The 17,049-nt window shown below is 37.8% G+C and overlaps 1 protein-coding gene across 3 annotated transcripts in view; it reads left to right on the forward strand.

Annotated features, from left to right (window-relative positions):
• Nucleotides 1–17,049, forward strand: part of CYB5R4 (cytochrome b5 reductase 4) — an 83,828-nt gene that overhangs the window by 10,704 nt on the left and 56,075 nt on the right. For 2 of the 3 annotated variants that reach the window (XM_025862032.2, XM_025862041.2), the window contains exon 3: nucleotides 13,870–13,970. In XM_025862032.2, the coding sequence (XP_025717817.1) occupies nucleotides 13,870–13,970 (101 nt within the window). Of the gene's footprint in view, nucleotides 1–13,522; nucleotides 13,544–13,869; nucleotides 13,971–17,049 lie in introns of those variants that run through there. The other variant, XM_025862057.2, reaches the window with a different exon arrangement.

Genomic DNA, 17,049 nt, shown 5'->3' on the forward strand with positions numbered 1-17,049 from the left:
ATTATCTCCTAAATTGTCAATCTTTTCCTTGCTTTTGTTTTTGTTTTTAAGTTTTCTTCTTTCTGTCCCTCCCTCTCATCCACTAAAAATTTGGTAGAGGAAGAGAACGGGTGGTTTTCGGGCCTCATCTGACCCACAGGGGTTTTGTTTGGTTGACACAGAATTTTACAAACTTTAGCCAATGTTTTGCAATTTTTTTCTTTGTGGGAATGTTTTTGATAATTAATTTTAAAAAAAGATACAGGTTATTCAAATGTTCTTTTGTTCTTATGCCAATTTTTGCAAGTTATGTGTTTTCAGTGAATTTGTTCATTTTAATCTCAGTTATTGACCATATTGACATAAAGTTGTTTACAACATTCCCTTATTACATCTTTAGTGTCTTTAGGTTCTATAGTAATATACCCTGTTGCAGTCCAGATACTGCTAATTTTTGGCTTCTTTTTTTTTCTTGATCAGTCTTACTAGAAGTTTATCAATTTTTTTAACTTTTGGTTTTGATTTTCTTTGTTGCTTGTCCATTTTCTATTTCATTAATTTCTACTCCTATCATAGTTAGGAAGGTGGCTATTTCAAGACTCTTTTTCCTGCAGTATTGGCATCAGTATATTTATGGCGATAACTTGGCAGTTACTCTTGTTATATTCTTGACTTACCCCATTCTAAGCTTTTAAGCTTAAACTATTACAGTATGCTTTCTCCTGTTTTATTATATTCAACTCTGGATTGAATCCTGGTTTAGCATTTGTGTGTTATTCATTTTGAGTGCCATATGTAAACTAATTCATTAAGAAATTACCATGGGGTGCCTATTACCTGTAGTTCTTTTTTATGTTAATTAACAATCATATAGGATATCCTTCTGGGACAGTTTTTATTTCTAGTAATTTAATGAAACATAGCTTTTGCTTTTTTTGTTACCTGTGTGTAGTTGTCATTCATAAAAAATAGAGAAGATAGTTTTGAACTTTTCCTCTATCTTGGTTCACTCATTTAATCAGTATTTCTTATCATGCACTCTACCAGGTTCTGGGGATAACATGGAAATATAAAAGAGAGATGGCTTTTGATTTTAGGGAATTTACAATGCGGTGGGGAGCACAAAGCATTAATCAGGTCTGACAAGTATTGTGAAGGAGAGGTATGCTGTGCTGAGTGAGGACTACAGAAGATGGAGCTGAGATCTGAAAGCTAAACGAGAGTTAACTAGGCGAAGAGGAATGGGAATGGCACTCTAGGCTCTGGGAAGAAGCATGTGCAAAGGCTGGGCGGTGTGATTGTGTGAGAGAGAGGTCACGTGCACACGTGGAGGTGTTCACCATGAGTAGAAGGTGCTTAAAGTTAGTGATTTCTGTTTTCTTTCTTCTCTCCTCTTATATTGGAAAGACACTTTTTTTTTTTAAGATTTTATTTATTTATTTATTTATTTATTTATTTATTTATTTATTTGAGAGAGAATGAGAGCATGAGCAGGGTTAGGGGCAGAGGGAGAAGCAGACTCCCCGCGGAGCAGGGGGACTTGATCCCAGAACCTGAGCCAAAGGCACATGCTTAACCCTCTGAGCCACCGAGGTGCCCAAGACACACTCTTTTCAAAGATCTTACTCCTTCTAAGATATTTTCTTAACTACGGCTCATCTCTGTGTGCTCTTACCAGTGCTCTCCAGCCTCCTCATACCTTGGGCAGTTGCCCATCCAGAACTATTTAACACCCTTTAGTTCTTTGCTTTCTTTCTGCCAACCGTTTCTTCCTTTAATCTCCTCATGACTTTGGCCCTCTTGGACTGTGTTTCTTCCCTGGGCTTTCTTCCTTAGCACTTGGTGTTGGACTTCTTTTAGAATATCTATAACACTTTTTGGCCATTTTTAATATTTTTCCTATTTAAATTGAGTTTGGGGATACTAATATACTGCTTCTCTCCGTACCCCTAGCTTCCAGCACAGGGCGTGGCTCCCAGTTAGTGTTCAGTAAATGTACCTGGAATCATTTGTATATTTTTGATATGTGTAGGAGTTTTAAACCATGGTATTGTTTTATTATTTCACAGAATAGTAACCAGTGGAGAAACTTGATATTTGATGTTTCCAGATTATTGGCCCCTGGAGTTCCTTAATCACTTTGAAACTTTGTTATTTCTGGATAGTTTTCTTATATAGATTCATGGTCCATTATTGAGTTTTGAGCCCCATTTTAAAATATATTAGTATTTCCATTAAACTCCTTTTTATAGTTTCTGTCTCTGTGATGATATTTCCTCTCTGTTAAATGTCATCCGCATTTTCTACTAGATTTTTTTAAAGATATTAATTATAGGGGCGCCTGGGTGGCTCAGTCGTTAAGCATCTGCCTTTGGCTCAGATCATGATCTCAGGGTCCTGGGATCGAGCCCCACGTAGGGCTCCCTGCTCCACAAGAAGCCTGCTTCTTCCTCTCCCACTCCCCCTGCTTGTGTTCCCTCTCTTGCTCTCTCTCTGTCAAATAAGTAAATAAAAATCTATTTAAAAAAGATATTAATTATAGTTATTTTAATATCCCTGTATAATAGTTCTAACATATATACCATCTTAAAGTCTGGTTTTGTTACTGTTTTATTTTTCTCTCTTGACAATGGGTTTTTTGTCTTTTTTTTTTTTTCAGTGTGACTTGTAATGTTTGATTGAATGTCACACATTGCGTAAGGTGCACAGTAAAATCTGAAGTATTTACACTTAGAAACGAGTACACTTTTTCTGGCAGACAATTAGGTTGAGTCAGTCTGGGTAGTAGTTGAGCTGGGTTTGGGGTGTATTGTTGCTATTGTTACCATCAGTATACTGCAGACTTCAAACTTCTCCCACAGTGGGTTGCTGCTAACTTGTTTGTGTGGGTCCCGCCATGGTAGAGGATTTTCTCCTTGTTCCTGTTGCACTCTTAGCTGACAGCTTGCCTTACATTGTTGTGTAGGGTCTCCTTCCGTGCTCCCAGCTGCTCTTGCTTGTTACTTGGTGCAAGACTTGTGGTGGAGGCAGAAGGGGTTTTGCAATTTTCCTGTTTGAGCCTCAGTCTCAGGGGGGTCCTGTGAACTTGAGCCCCAGAGGCTGAACTTTTTCAGTGCTTGTGTCACTTCCCCAGTGGAAATTACTTCTGCCTCATCCTCGGCACAGGATCTGGAATGCCGGCAGGTTTTTTGTCTCTCCCCAACCTCCTCTCCTCCTGACCGCAGAGCTTTGCCTTGTATCAGTAGGGCAGAGGGTGTAGGCTGTGAGCAATTGCCCTGCCTCTCTTCTAGTGCTAGAAGAGCTCTATTTTGTATCAGCACAGAGTGTGGGCGTGAGTGGGCTTTCTGTCCCTCTCCCAGTGTTGATCTTGCATTTGCCTAATGTCAGACCAGAGTGAAGGAGGATGTTTGTTTCCTTCCCTTTCCAGCAGCAGCTAACATCTGCCTGGTATTAATGCAGGAACTCAAGAATGAGAGGCTTTACTGTACCTTCCCAAGCAAACGGACAACTTTTGCTGCATGTGAGGGTTCATTCTGAAGCACGGATGAATTTCTTGCTTCTGCCCCACCAGTAGCTGATAATCACCTTGTGTCTGGGCAGTCTGAAAGTGTGCATAGACTTCTTGGTACTCCTGCTTTACCCTCAAATCTTGGAGCAAGCATTGCACACCAGTACCAGCAATATTACTTTCTCAGCTCTGCCCTGCTTGTCCTTCTCATAAGCATCTCTTGAGGTGGGAAACTGTGAAAAAGCAATTTGTGAGTGGGTACAGAATCCTGTGTCTGAGGCCTTCAGGGTTCTAAATTGGCATGAGTGCACATTTGGCCCTTAAAGAGTTTGTTGAAACTTCAGTTCTTTTCTAGCAATGTCTCTTTTTCCCGTGCTCTATCAAAGATGAAACAATTCATAAGTCCCACCTCCTCAGAGGGGCTTATCACTTTGGAGTTTAGATTACTGGTTGCCTTATGATCTCATTTTCCGGATGGGCTCAGAAACTTACGGTTTTTATGGATTGCCTGGCTTTTTCTTTTTTTTTTTTTTTTGCTTTATTTCATTTTTTATTTTTAAAAGATTTTATTTATTTGAGAGAGAAACAGAGCACAACCAGGGAGAGGGACAGAGGGAGAGGGACAAGCAGACTCCCTGCTGAGCGCAGAGTCCGATGTGGGGCTCGAGGTGGGGCCCATGCCAGGACCCTGAGATCATGACCTGAGCCAAAGTTAGACATTTAACCAACTGAGCCACCCAGGCACCCCTAGCTTTTTCTTTTTGTTAAGGGTAGGAACAAATATTTCTTGTGGTTTTCTACTTCTGAAGTTCATTATTATATCTTGGAGCTAATCTTTGCAGCTGCCTTATTTTGGAAAATAAGAAGTAATCCAAAGCACAAGGATATACTTGCCCCCCCCCCCCCCCCCCCCGCTGCCAAGTAATTAATAGCAAGGCAGTCAAGTGCTGGTTGGTAGCTGTCACTGGTAGACCTAAGGCATAGGCAGACAGAGGGAAATGATCACATGGAATAAGGAAAACTAATCTTTTAAGGGTGTCTTAATATTGATATACATTGTAAATCCGCTTTAAGTATATAGTAAATGTGGCTATTGCTAATGATATTTTGTTATTGTTCTCCCTAGGAGAGGTTTGTGATTTTTTTTTCAGAATATTTAGAGTGTAACTGATTCCTCAGGCTGTTGGTTAATTTTTAATGCTTTTACTGATCAATTTCCTTTTAAACTAATTTCCTAGTTAAATGTCAGGGCTGTTTTTCCTAATACTAATGTCACATAGGATGATCTTTGATAATTATGCCCTATTGATGTTCTGAAGTGCACAGAGGCCTTTATCACATCCTATTTAAATTTTCCCATGCAAACTGAGGCATTCAGTTCAGATTGTCTTGGCTCTTTTGTAAATTGGACTCACCATCATTGAGGTAGTTTGGTGGAGTTAGAAGCTCCAAGTTGTATTCATGATAGTTGTTACCTCACTCTTTTCTAGTTTCTCTGAGGCAGTGCTGGTCTCATTTTTCATCTTTCTTTTTCTTTTTAAAATTGTGCACCAGAGGTTGGCAATTTAAGTTGCTTAGATACTAATCTTAATTTTAGAGGCTTTCTTCAAATGTCTGCCCTTTTATTTTGAGAGTGATGGACCAGAGAGCTAAATGGAAGCTCCGTGTGTGGGCAGAACTCTTTTATGCATTGGTTTGGCTGCACTGGCAGGTGTCCCCAACCGATGGTATGCAAGTCTTTTGGGCTGGAATCCTCCCCATCATCTGCAAATAAGTGTTCTGAGGGTTATTTAGGAAATGGGAGCTGCTGGAATGGTGGTGGTAGGAGGTGGATCTTAATGTTTTGACATGTAAGCTTTTGCTTCTGGATTTTAGTTCAAGCCTCTCCCCACTCCCAAGTGTGTTTCCTTTGGTATAATGTTTCTCTGGTTCATCCTCTCTAGAGAATAAGCCTGCACTTCTTGCAGGGTTGGGAAGGGGCTGGTTGCTTGGTAGTGTAGGATGGGGGAGGGGATTTAAGGCTCATATTGCTGCTTCAATTGAATTCAAGATCTTCCTGCCCTCTAACTTCAGAACTACCTGGAATCTCTGATTCTTACACTTTTGGCGGGGGTGAGGGTGGAGGGGATGGGTTCTCTTGCACACACTGGCTTTTTATAGGTTCCCCTCCAACTTTCACAGGGTCTATTTCACCTTTCTTAATTTTGCTAAGAATGTTATCACTCATCCATTTGGCTTTCAGGCTTCCAGAACTTTATTGCTGTCATCTCTTCTTCTGATTTCTGTGTCTTTTTGGTTTTATGTGTTATTTATCTTTTGCAGTCATTTTAGAAACTTTTCAGGAGTATAAGAGACGAATGCTTTTAATCCTGAAATCCTAAGATGCTCTACTGTCCAGCACCTAGTTGGGTAAACTGGTTAAAGTTAAGTATATATACTAGATATCCCTAGAACAATTACTTTAAAAATAATGCGAGGAGGTATAGCTAAAAAGTCAATAGATAAAATGAAATTCTAAGAATATTTTGTTAACCCAAAAGAAGGCAGGGAGAGAGGAATAGAGAGACACAGATAGAAAACTTGGAAGAAGAAAAAAATTCGAGGGTTAAGGATGAAGACTAGATAAAATGGTTGCTCTAAATTCAGCCACATCAATAATTGAGTGTAATGGACCAGTGATTTGAATTGAAAGATACAGATTGTGTGATTGTGCATCAGGACCTAACTACATGATGGTTATAAGGAAGGGATACACTGTATTTATTTGTTTTGTTTGTTTATTTTGCAGTGTTTTATATAATTATTTGTCTTTGGTTTTGCATTTCCAGTCAAAACGTTGGTTTCCAAAGTTACTTAGGTCAATTCCTTTTCTTTGTTTCTTTTTTTTTTAATTGAAGTTTAATTACATACAGTGGTATATTAGGTTCAGATGTATAATATAATGATTAAGCAATTCTATACATTACTCAGTGCTCATCACGGTAAGTGCGCTCTTCATCCCCTGTATCTAATTCACCCATCCCCCACCCGCCTTCTCTCTGGCAACCACCAATTTATTCTCTGTTTAAGAGTCAGGGGTTTTTTTTTTTGCCTCTTTTTTTCCTTTGTTCATTTGTTTTGTTTCTTAAATTCCACATATGAGTGAAATCATATGGTATTTGTGTGTCTGATTTATTTCAGTTAGCATAATACCCTCTAGGTTCATCCATGTTTTTGCAAATGGCAAGATCTCGTTCTTTTTTTCTGTGGCTGACTAATATGCCAATATGTATATATACCACATCTTTATCCATTCATCAGTTGATGGACACTTGGGCTGCTTCCATATCTTGGCTATTGTAAATAATGCTGTAATAAACGTAGGGGTGCACATATCTTTTCAAATTAGTGTTTTTGTTTTCTTTGGGTAAATACCCAGTAGTGGAATTACTGGATTATATGGTATTTCTACTTTTAATTTTTTTTGAGGAACCTTCCTACTGTTTTCCAAAGTGGCTACACCAATTTATATTCCCACCAACAACAGTGCATGAGGGTTCCTTTTTTTCCACATCCTTGCCAACACTTGTTATTTCTTGTGTTTTTGATTTTAGCCATTCTGACAGGTGTGAGGTGATTTCTTACTGTAGTTTTGATTTGATATTTGCTTTTTTCTGATGACGAGTGATGTTGAGCATGTTTTCATGTGTCTGTTGGCCATTTGTGTGCCTTTGTAGAAATGTCTATTTAGGTGCTATGTAGAAGGGATACACTTTAAATACAAATACACAGGTTGAAAGTATATGTGTAAGAAAATGTATAATATCTAGACAGTAAGTATAACAAGGTTGGCCTATATTAATATTAGATAAAGTATATTACCAAAGACAAAGAATCTTACTAGAGATAAAGACATTTCATAATGTTAAGAGAGTCAGTTCATTATGAAGACTGTTTATGCCTTATAACAAAGCTTCAAAATACATGAAGCAAACATTGATAGTATTGAAAGGTAGAATTAAAATCCACAGTTATTGTTGCATGTTTTAACACCCTCTCTCAGCAGGTGATAGAACTAGATAAATATCAGTAGGCTTAAAATTAAAGTAATGTGCTATTTCTTTACTGAACACAAGATGGCAAAGTGGTCACAGTCCTTGCAAAAATGGACCTGTACATTTGAATATAGCGAAATATGCTTTGATTTTATTGTGTGAACACACCTTTTTCCTTCATTGATTTTAGAGCCAACAAAATGAACAGTAGTGAATAGTGAAATAGGAATACTACAGTGTAGTTGCATAATACTTGACGTGTACATGATAGGCATTAAATAAATTTTTGTTGAGTGAATATAATGTGGGGCTTTAGAGTTAAATTTCTGTTTGAATTTTAAACAAAAATTAATTTTAAATCTGATTATAAAAATTGTATAAAACTACAAAAATTTGAGTACAAAAAATACTTATAGCAATAGTTCTCAAACTTTTTTGGCTTTAAGATCTCTTTACTTTTATAAAAATTATTGTTGACCCCCAAGGAGCTCTTGTTTATGATGGTTTTATCTATTGATGTTTTTGCCTTTCAGAAATAAAAATTATGAAATTTGAAGAGGCAGCTCTTTCTGCACACAGGTCCTGTCGCTGTGCTTTAATAAAACCAAGATTTTATTTATTTATTTATTTATTTATTTGAGAATGAGAAAGAGAGAGCACACGAGCGTGTGAGTAGGAGGAGGGAGAGGATCCCAAGCCAACTCCATGCTGAGTGCAGAACCCGACTTGGGGCTCGATCTCATGACCCTGCAATCATGACCTGAGCTGAAATCAAGAGTATGATGTTCGGGGCCCCTGGGTGGCTCAGTTGTTAAGCGTCTGCCTTTGGCTCAGGTCATGATCCCGGGGTCCTGGGATCGAGCCCCACATCGGGCTCCCTGCTCGGCAGGAAACCTGCTTCTCCCTCTCCCACTCCCCCTGCTTGTGTTCCCTCTCTCGCTGTGTCTCTCTGTCAAATAAAAATAAATAAAAAAATCTTAAAAAAAAAAGAATCTGATGTTCAACCGACTAAGCCACCGAGGGGCCCCAATAAAACCACTTTAAAAAAAAAAAAAGACATTTAAAGAATATTTTTAAGTTAACTTTAAAATAAAAACAATAAACTCACCATATGTTATCACAAATAATAGATATTTTTATGAAAAAATAACTGTATTTTCCAAAACAAAAACATAGGGAAGTGGCATTGTTTTACATTTTGGCAAATATCTTTAAAGTGTGACTTCATAGGTGACAGTTGTATGCTTGTGTCACCTTCTGCACTTAATATACTTGTGGAACAAAGATTTTTAAAAAGGCAGATAACATCTTGTTAGTATTCCTACAAAAATGTTTTGGCCTTGGACCACCCACCAAAAGACTTTTGAGCTCCCTCAGGAAGCTCTGGATCATGCTTTGAGAATCTCTGACATAAAATAGAACAAAGAAAATGACAAATTATCAGTGCGTGTGTGGCCTCAAACCATGGGGATGCAGTTCACTCCTTATCAGTGGGCTATTATGGTTCACGTGTAGTTACCTAACCTGAAAAATTGTGGGAGCCTCATCTGGAAGATAGATTAATAGGTATAAATATCACTTGAGGCTTACATTGTGGTGTCAGATATAGAGCTGGGGTTGAGAATGAGTTGGAGCTTACTGCAATCCAGTTGTGAGTTCAGTTATCTGAGATAAGTGATTCAGGTTCTCTGGTTGGGAAGAGGCTTTTTCTGTCTATGGGAAGTTGGAGTGGTGACTGAAAAAGAGTGCTCTGAAATTGGAAGCTTCCCACATTGCTGCTGGGAATAGAAAACATTCTGGCAGTTCCTCAAAAGGTTAAACATAAATTGTGTATGACCCAGCAGATTTACTTCTATGTATAACTCAAAAGAAATAAAAATATATGTCCACACAAAAATGTGTACATGAATGTTCATAGCAGCATTATTCCTAATAACTCCAAAGTGGAAACAACTTAAATGTCATTGAACTGACGAACAGATGAACAATATGTGCTCTATCCATACATGGAATATTATTCAGCCATAAAAAGGAATGATGTATTGACACATGCTACAACATGGATGAACCTTGAAAATATTATATTCAGTGGAAGAAGGCAAATAAAAGACCCTATATCGTATGCTTCCATTTATATGAAATGCCCCAGATTTGCTAGTCTCAAGACAAAACATACATTCGTGGTAACTTAGGGCTGGGGAGGATGGCAGGAATGCTGCCTGAAGAAGGTTTTTGCATATTGTTAAATCATAGTATCTGTCATGTGGTCAGTGACCCCTATACAGGGACTCATGTTCCTCACAATATCAACATCAAAAACTCAAAGGGGCTTTTTCCTTTTTAAAGAAGTAAGGCGTCTCCTTTTGTTTGTTTCTTTTTTAACACTTTTTAAGATCAGATAATGCAACCAGTGTTAGCCGTGTCTCTTTTTAGCCTTGGCTTCTAGGGAGTTCAGGATGACATTTAATGCTCAGTCATAGTAACATTGTTAGTTGGGTTAAGCGACTGGTATATTTTCTTTTGCACGTTTTGTTGTGGGTTTTTAAAATTTTTACACACAAATATTTTGCTGTAAGATGCCTTAGTCTTTAGCAGTAGCAGTTAGGGTTTAAATTACAACAAATATAACAAGTATATGTGAAAAACTAGGGGCAGCATTTACGAAGATGGAGAAGAGTTCTTTGTGTGTAAAATGGCAACATTGGTTTTTAGTATAAAAATGATATTGATTCTTGAACTAAGTCTTTAAATAAGCAGTGAGCTCCTAGACACTGGTACTCTTCAAGCAGATGCTGGATAATGGTCTGTCTGTAGATCTTATAGAGGTGGGTCCTGTACTGGATCAGAAATCAGACTAAAAAATGCCTTTAGAGTTCTCCCAGTCTTAAGACGCTATCATTCTGTGATTGAATTGGTAGTATAGGTTTCTGATGATACAAAGCACTAAATGGTAATTTTAAATTGAGTAATTTTTATTCTAAGAACTTATTTGGGAGCTCAGAGTTCCAGACATATAACACAAGAGATAATTTAGTTTGAAAATACTAGAACAGGTACTACCAGTACATTGCCTAAAGAACTCAGTGTAGCTGTTGTTCTGAATGTGTGCTTTCAGTTGCACTGCAGCTCAGCTAGGATGAATTAGCTAAAATATGTACCCCTGAATATTGCTAGGGCATTTAAAAAGTGTTGTCTTTAAACATTAGAGTAGATGTTCCTAATAAAACTGTTGTATTTTAATTTTAATAAGTTCTTATTTATTTATTCATTCAGTTACACTGAGATATAATTGACATATAACACTTTATAAGTTTAGGGTGTATAACGTTATGATTGGTATGTCTGTATATTGTAAAATTAACTTGCTCTTCTTAACAGTACTCAGTCAATCCTTGTATCTACTCCTGGTTAGAGTTTAAAAAAAATAAAATATCAGGATGGGTAGATAAGATGGGTGGATGGGTGGGTGGATAGATAGAGTGATTGACTGATCAGTAGATATTCTCCCTAATTCCCCCTCTGCAAGTGAAGGTGACCCATGTAAATGATCTAAAAGCACCAGTTGGGCTGTGACCAGAGGATCTTGGTCACAGCAGTTTTGTGCCATTCAAGGTTGGTGTTTTGTGAATCTCTTCCTGCCCATTTTTGTTCTTAGTGTCATTATTAGGATTTAGGTTTTACAGAATTCATTAATAGCCTAACATTAAGTTGAGATTGTGTCTTTGGGTCCCTAAATACCATGTATTTATATTTAATGGGCAATCGGTTGTACAAATCTGTGATACTTGAGCAACTAGAGCTATAGGAAGAAGTTAATTGTGTCATTGCAAAATTTAGAAAAATGCAAGCAAAATTAGTTTCAAAAACCAGGTGGTAAGAATCAATGGGAGGCTCTAGGCTAGAGATTACTGTCTAAAAACCATGTATAGTACAAGTAGAATACAATCAAGCATGAAAGAAAAGCATAAAGTTAGGTTCTTTGCATTTGTTTTCTTCTGCCCCATTCAAGTTTTAGTTTTAGGAAATGCTTTTGAAAAGGGAAAAGGAAGGAGATAAGATAGAGGAAGAAAAAGAGAAGAAAGAGCCTCTGCACCAGAGGAAAAACATCAGTTGCGTTTTGGGAGCTGGGTTTATGTCTCATAATTAACAAGTTACTAACACTGCCAAGTGTGGTTGGATCTAACATTTCTTGGACTGAGACACTTACAGTTTCAATTCCTTACAGTGAGGGATTTTATAGGCATTCCTAGTTTTGTCCATTTGAAGAGCATGGAAGCTGTTCAGGTCTGGAGTGAGAATATGAGAGGATAAGGGTCAATCTAAAGGGTTGAGATCAAAGAGAACACATGTGGGATGTTCTAGGCTTTATATGCTGATTATGGATAGCTGGCAAAGCTCCCTGTTTATCTTTTTGCCAGTTGCTGAAATATGAAATTCTATCACAGAAGGTTCATGATTGTGTGTTGTAAGTTTCATGTTCTTGAGAAACTACAGTTGAGGTTTGGTGGCCGAGAAGGTTTGGAATTCCAAGTAAGGCATTCTATCTTAAAACAAAAACAAAAACAAAACCCCCCAAAAAAACCTGTTGGGAATAATTCTGACCCTAATCATTACCTCTGGCATTTGTGGTCTATGGATTTTAAGCATTAAACAATAGGAAAAATTCCTTCCAAATTTGGTAGAGAAGGTGGAGAGCAAAGAGAAAGGAGAGAACTCTACCAGTCATTTTGGGTTTTTTTCTTCCTTCCTCAGACTTACTTGGAGGACTGCTAAAAGAGATTTTGTGAATTTACTTCTTTTTGTTGCCTAAATTGCTTTTAAGCCATCTTATAAAGAAATCTACCTGGTTGGGGGCGCCTGGGTGGCTCAGTTGGTTAAGCAACTGCCTTCGGCTCAGGTCATGATCCTGGAGTCCCAGGATCGAGTCCCACATCGGGCTCCCTGCTTAGTGGGGAGTCTGCTTCTCCCTCTGATCCTCCCCCCTCTCATGCTCTCTCTCTCTCTCATTCTCTGTCTCAAATAAATAAATAAATAAAATCTTAAAAAAAAAAAAGAATTAGTTTAAAAAAAAAAAAAGAAATCTACCTGGTTGGTTAGTCTCTAAAATTGAACTTGTGGAAAAACTATACAATACCTTTTTGGGCCTGAAATCCAATCTCTTCTTTCCTCCCAAGATTATCATATAGGATGAAAATTTTAAGTTACCTAAAGTTATTTAAATTCATGGAAGTCATAACATAAAGAGAGAATAGCCAGGATATAAGAAAACCAGTTGATCTCATTGTACCTTGAGGTGTCTTCAGGGCTGGATTTGTCTACTGTCTAGTTTTCAAGTAAAAGATTAAAAAGCAATTCATTTCCTTGGGAAGGCTATTCATTGAGCAAATTTTCCTCCATTTGTTGTTCCCTATTTTTTTTTAAGATAAAGATATATTTAAATGTATGAACAGATGGGATAAATGTTTGGAGAAGATAAAAGGATTATTAAGATCTCAGCAAGAATCTTTGTTCCTTGGACAACTGCAGAGAAGGATTGTGCTTGCTTTCTCAGAGCATGCCTCAGTGGCCCAGTCACCCTTGCTTGCCCAGCGGTCGCTGAGATGATCAGACACATGGGTGACGGTTTGATTCTTTTTCATCAGAGTTTCCTACCAGGGCAGTAGAGGGTGATGGAGTAGAGAGAGAACACTTAAAAATCATAAACAGTGTTTCATTATTTCTTTGTGTTAGGAGGCAATTCGCTCTAGGTTTTTCGGATATCTGCCCATCTTACAAGCAGAAACACTCACTGTCTTTGTTCTGGACAATGTTTTCAGGGATGCTGGCATAGTAAACCACCTTGGGTAGTAGAACTCGAGACTCCCTCTGGAGTAAAGGACAGCTTACCTACTGTTTGGTATAATAAAGATAATGTCTTCCCCCAGAACAAAGGGCACCCGCCCACTTCCTGCCCACTCTAAAAACTTCGACTTGCCTAAACTCTCGGAGTTCTCCTCCTGTCATACAGCACAGTAGTGCACAGGTAGTATCTGGCCCTCTTCACTTAGGTCTGTAGGAATTGGGGTTCAGGGAACTCATGCAAATGCTGATATTGTAGCTACTGCTAGTGATATGAGTACTAAATTATCCTTTGTGTCTGACGTTTTCTGCCCAGGACCCATGAAACTGGCAGGCTAACTTGTTTGCTTGTGAGTCTGATGAAATCTGACAGCCTTGATGTACTTAATACTTTGAAATAATAATGATTTGTTAAATAGGAGGTATTTGAAAAGATTTATTGCTTACATTCCTAGTTTGTACAACTTTAAAGAAGTTCATTTAGGATGTTATTTGCCCTTGCTTTGATAGGGTTTGTTTATAATGTCAGCCCATATATGGAGTATCATCCTGGTGGAGAAGATGAACTAATGAGAGCAGCAGGATCCGATGGCACTGACCTCTTCGATCAGGTAAGGTGGTGAAGGTAATCATGAGTATTACAGTGGAAGAGTTCTCTTAGATTTAGCAGTGTGATAGTTGTAGACAAAAAAGAAAATAGCTGCACAAATTTCACATGTGTTGGCTTGAGTTTTGAAATGTAGGAAGATGGTCATAAGTAACAACTGTTTGTTTAATTTGCCTTTGAATTATTTTACTGTAATTTTAGAGCTGGTTTCAAATCTGTATCTGGGCGTCTACTGTCAAGTGCTTGCTGTCTCCTCTGCTGACAGCTGTTTATTCGGTTTTGATTGATTCTGATGATGATGATGTGATTGGGTCATGGGAGGCAGTAACAATTAGAAGAAAGAACAAGACACTTAGCTTCTCTGCGCTTAGTTTTTTCTCATTTGGGGAATGTTCAATAACCGGCCTGTCTTGCTATACTGAATCTGCATATCATGTAGAAAGTTAGATGATTAGTGAATAGAAAAATCTATTTTTCCTAGGGTGGTAGCAGAGATTTTGTATGTATATTTCAAAAGATATTTAAATTAGTCATCTTTCCCCTTATATTTCCCCTTACATTTACTAAAAACAAACATTAGCTCTTGTACTACTTAAAAGTTACATGGAGTATGTTAGCTACTATCAATAGGCTGAACTGTTATTTTGAAACAACAGTCTTGAGAAGAACAGAAATTTGCCTTTGTCTCACATATGCTTTATTTTGTATTTTAATGATGATGATCCATGTTGTGGTACTGGGATTTTATTACCATTTGAGATAGTGGAATGAGATTGGGTTATTTTTAGAGTTGACTTCTTTTTCTTTTTTTTTAAAGATTATTAATTAGAGAGAGCACGAGTGGGCAGAGGGGCAGAGGGAGAGAATCCTCAAGCAGACTCTCTGCTGAGCACGGAGCCCAACGTGGGGTTCCATCTCACGACCCTGAGATCATGACCTGAGCTGAAACCAAGAGTCAGACGCTCAACCGACTGAGCCACCCAGGTGCCCCGAGTTGACTCCTGAACAAATATAATTTGATTTCTGTTCCTCCTACCTTCTCATCTCTTTTAGGATTTATGTTTTGACCAGGTTGCCAGAAATACAGTTTGTTTTATATTTAAATGTATTGAGGTGCATCTGCTTAAATAGCAGAATCCCGTTTGCTGTTAATGTTCTTCGTGGGTTGGAAGAAAGTCATGTTTGGCCATTGGTCATAATAGCATTCTCCTTGGGAGGTTCTTATTGCTGATTTAAGGCAAATTCCCATTGTCATTTGGTATTTGTTATTATCTAGCAATGCAAGCTAAATAGAAAAGTTTGGGAACATTTGTGTGAAAAATTGTCTGCCATACTTTTTTCTTTTTTTTTATTTATTTATTTGAGAGAGAGAATGAGAGAGAGAGAGAGCATGAGAGGGGGAGAGTCAGAGGGAGAAGCAGACTCCCTGCTGATCAGGGAGCCTGATGTGGGACTCGATCCCAGGACTCCAGGATCATGACCTGAGCTGAAGGCAGTCGCTTAACCAACTGAGCCACCCAGGCGCCCTGCCATACTTTTTTCTTATATCTGTTCTGTAACCTAGATTTTACTGGAAACTCTTCTTGTGGAAGAACATTCAGCCTCAGGAGGTTACAGAGGTGATCTCAGGGTCATGAGGTTATATGGACCTTATTTAAGTAAACCTTATTTTAAGTTTTGGAGAAGTGACAAAAACTGCTATGTTGTTAAATTCTTTAGCAGTTTAAACAGTATGTTAGTTACCAGATTGCTGCATTCCCCTTGGCTTTAACAGGACCAGTGATGTTTATTTAAGACTTTTACTTAACACAGAAGTAAACAACTTTATATTCTAGAAACTGTGGGGAAGCTTGTATCTTTAAATATTTGAGAATTTATTCAGGGCTAGTATTTGAGTTGTACAAAGAACATTAAGTAATCTTCTTACTGTCAGATTTCTGTCTCTACTTTGCATCCTGCTTCTGACCTCTTGTTTTTTATTTCCGAATGCTGATGGGCAATTTGATTACTCATAGGCACTTCAACTTGTTTTGCCTTCAAATACTATCAACTCATCTTCTTCCCTTTTATTCCTCCTCCGTTTCCTGTTTCTGGTAATGGGGACTTGAAGCCACTTGAGTAATCTTTGCCTTCCTTCTTGTGCACCAGTATCGTCACTGGTCACTGGCGAAATCCCTTGATGCTATCTTTAAACATTACATCCTTTTCTCTCTTCCCACTGCCTTAGATGAAGTCATTATCACCTTCTCTGGCCCTGCTATTTTAATACTGCCCTGATACCTTTGCCTTCAGTACCAATGTAAATAACATGACAGCTGGATGAGTATTGTTTAAGACAGTCATTTTAGCACCTTGTTCTACAACTCTTTAGAGGCGCACCATTGACAGTGGGATAAATTGAAAGTCCTTAGCATGGCCTTTGAGGCCTTAAAAGACTGTATTAAGGCAAATATTCTCAACATGCATTTTGCTTTGAGCAAACTGAAGTGCTTTGAGCAAGTGCTTCCATGATTAACAAACCTCATACTTTTGCCTCCTCGAATATCTTTCTCCTTCATTTATCTATATAATTCTACCCAACGCTGTAGCCCCAGGGATATTGCTTTACATATCATTAGATGTTCCATAAATATTTGGTAAATGGGATTTACCAATTTCTATTAATAAATGAGGGCCCATTTATAATTACATATTATGTATTTGCTATTTTAGTATATATTTATTTACTTAGGAGCATACACAAAGATTCTCATGTCAGTGTTATTTGACCTGATTATTTATTTTACTGATGGTCTAATATTTTATTAAATAATATATTAGTTTTCCTTTACTGGTCTTTTACATTTGGACATCTAGATTATTTCCAATATTTTGCTAATATAAATAGTGCTATGATGAATATCCTGTACCTGCATCTTTGTGTATGTGTGAGTATTTTCTCAGGTAAATTCATGAATTACTCAGTGAAAGAGCTGCATATTTTTAGGCTTTTAATGTATATTGAGAAGGTATCTCCAGAGGGTATTTATATTTAATTCCCACCGGTGAGTCTGGCAACAAAACAAAACAACAGTCAGTTGTTT

The sequence above is a fragment of the Callorhinus ursinus genome, unplaced genomic scaffold (assembly GCF_003265705.2).
Source record: "Callorhinus ursinus isolate GAN/ISIS: 27379988/994484 unplaced genomic scaffold, GSC_fseal_2.0 scaffold6, whole genome shotgun sequence".
Lineage (NCBI taxonomy): Eukaryota > Metazoa > Chordata > Mammalia > Carnivora > Otariidae > Callorhinus > Callorhinus ursinus.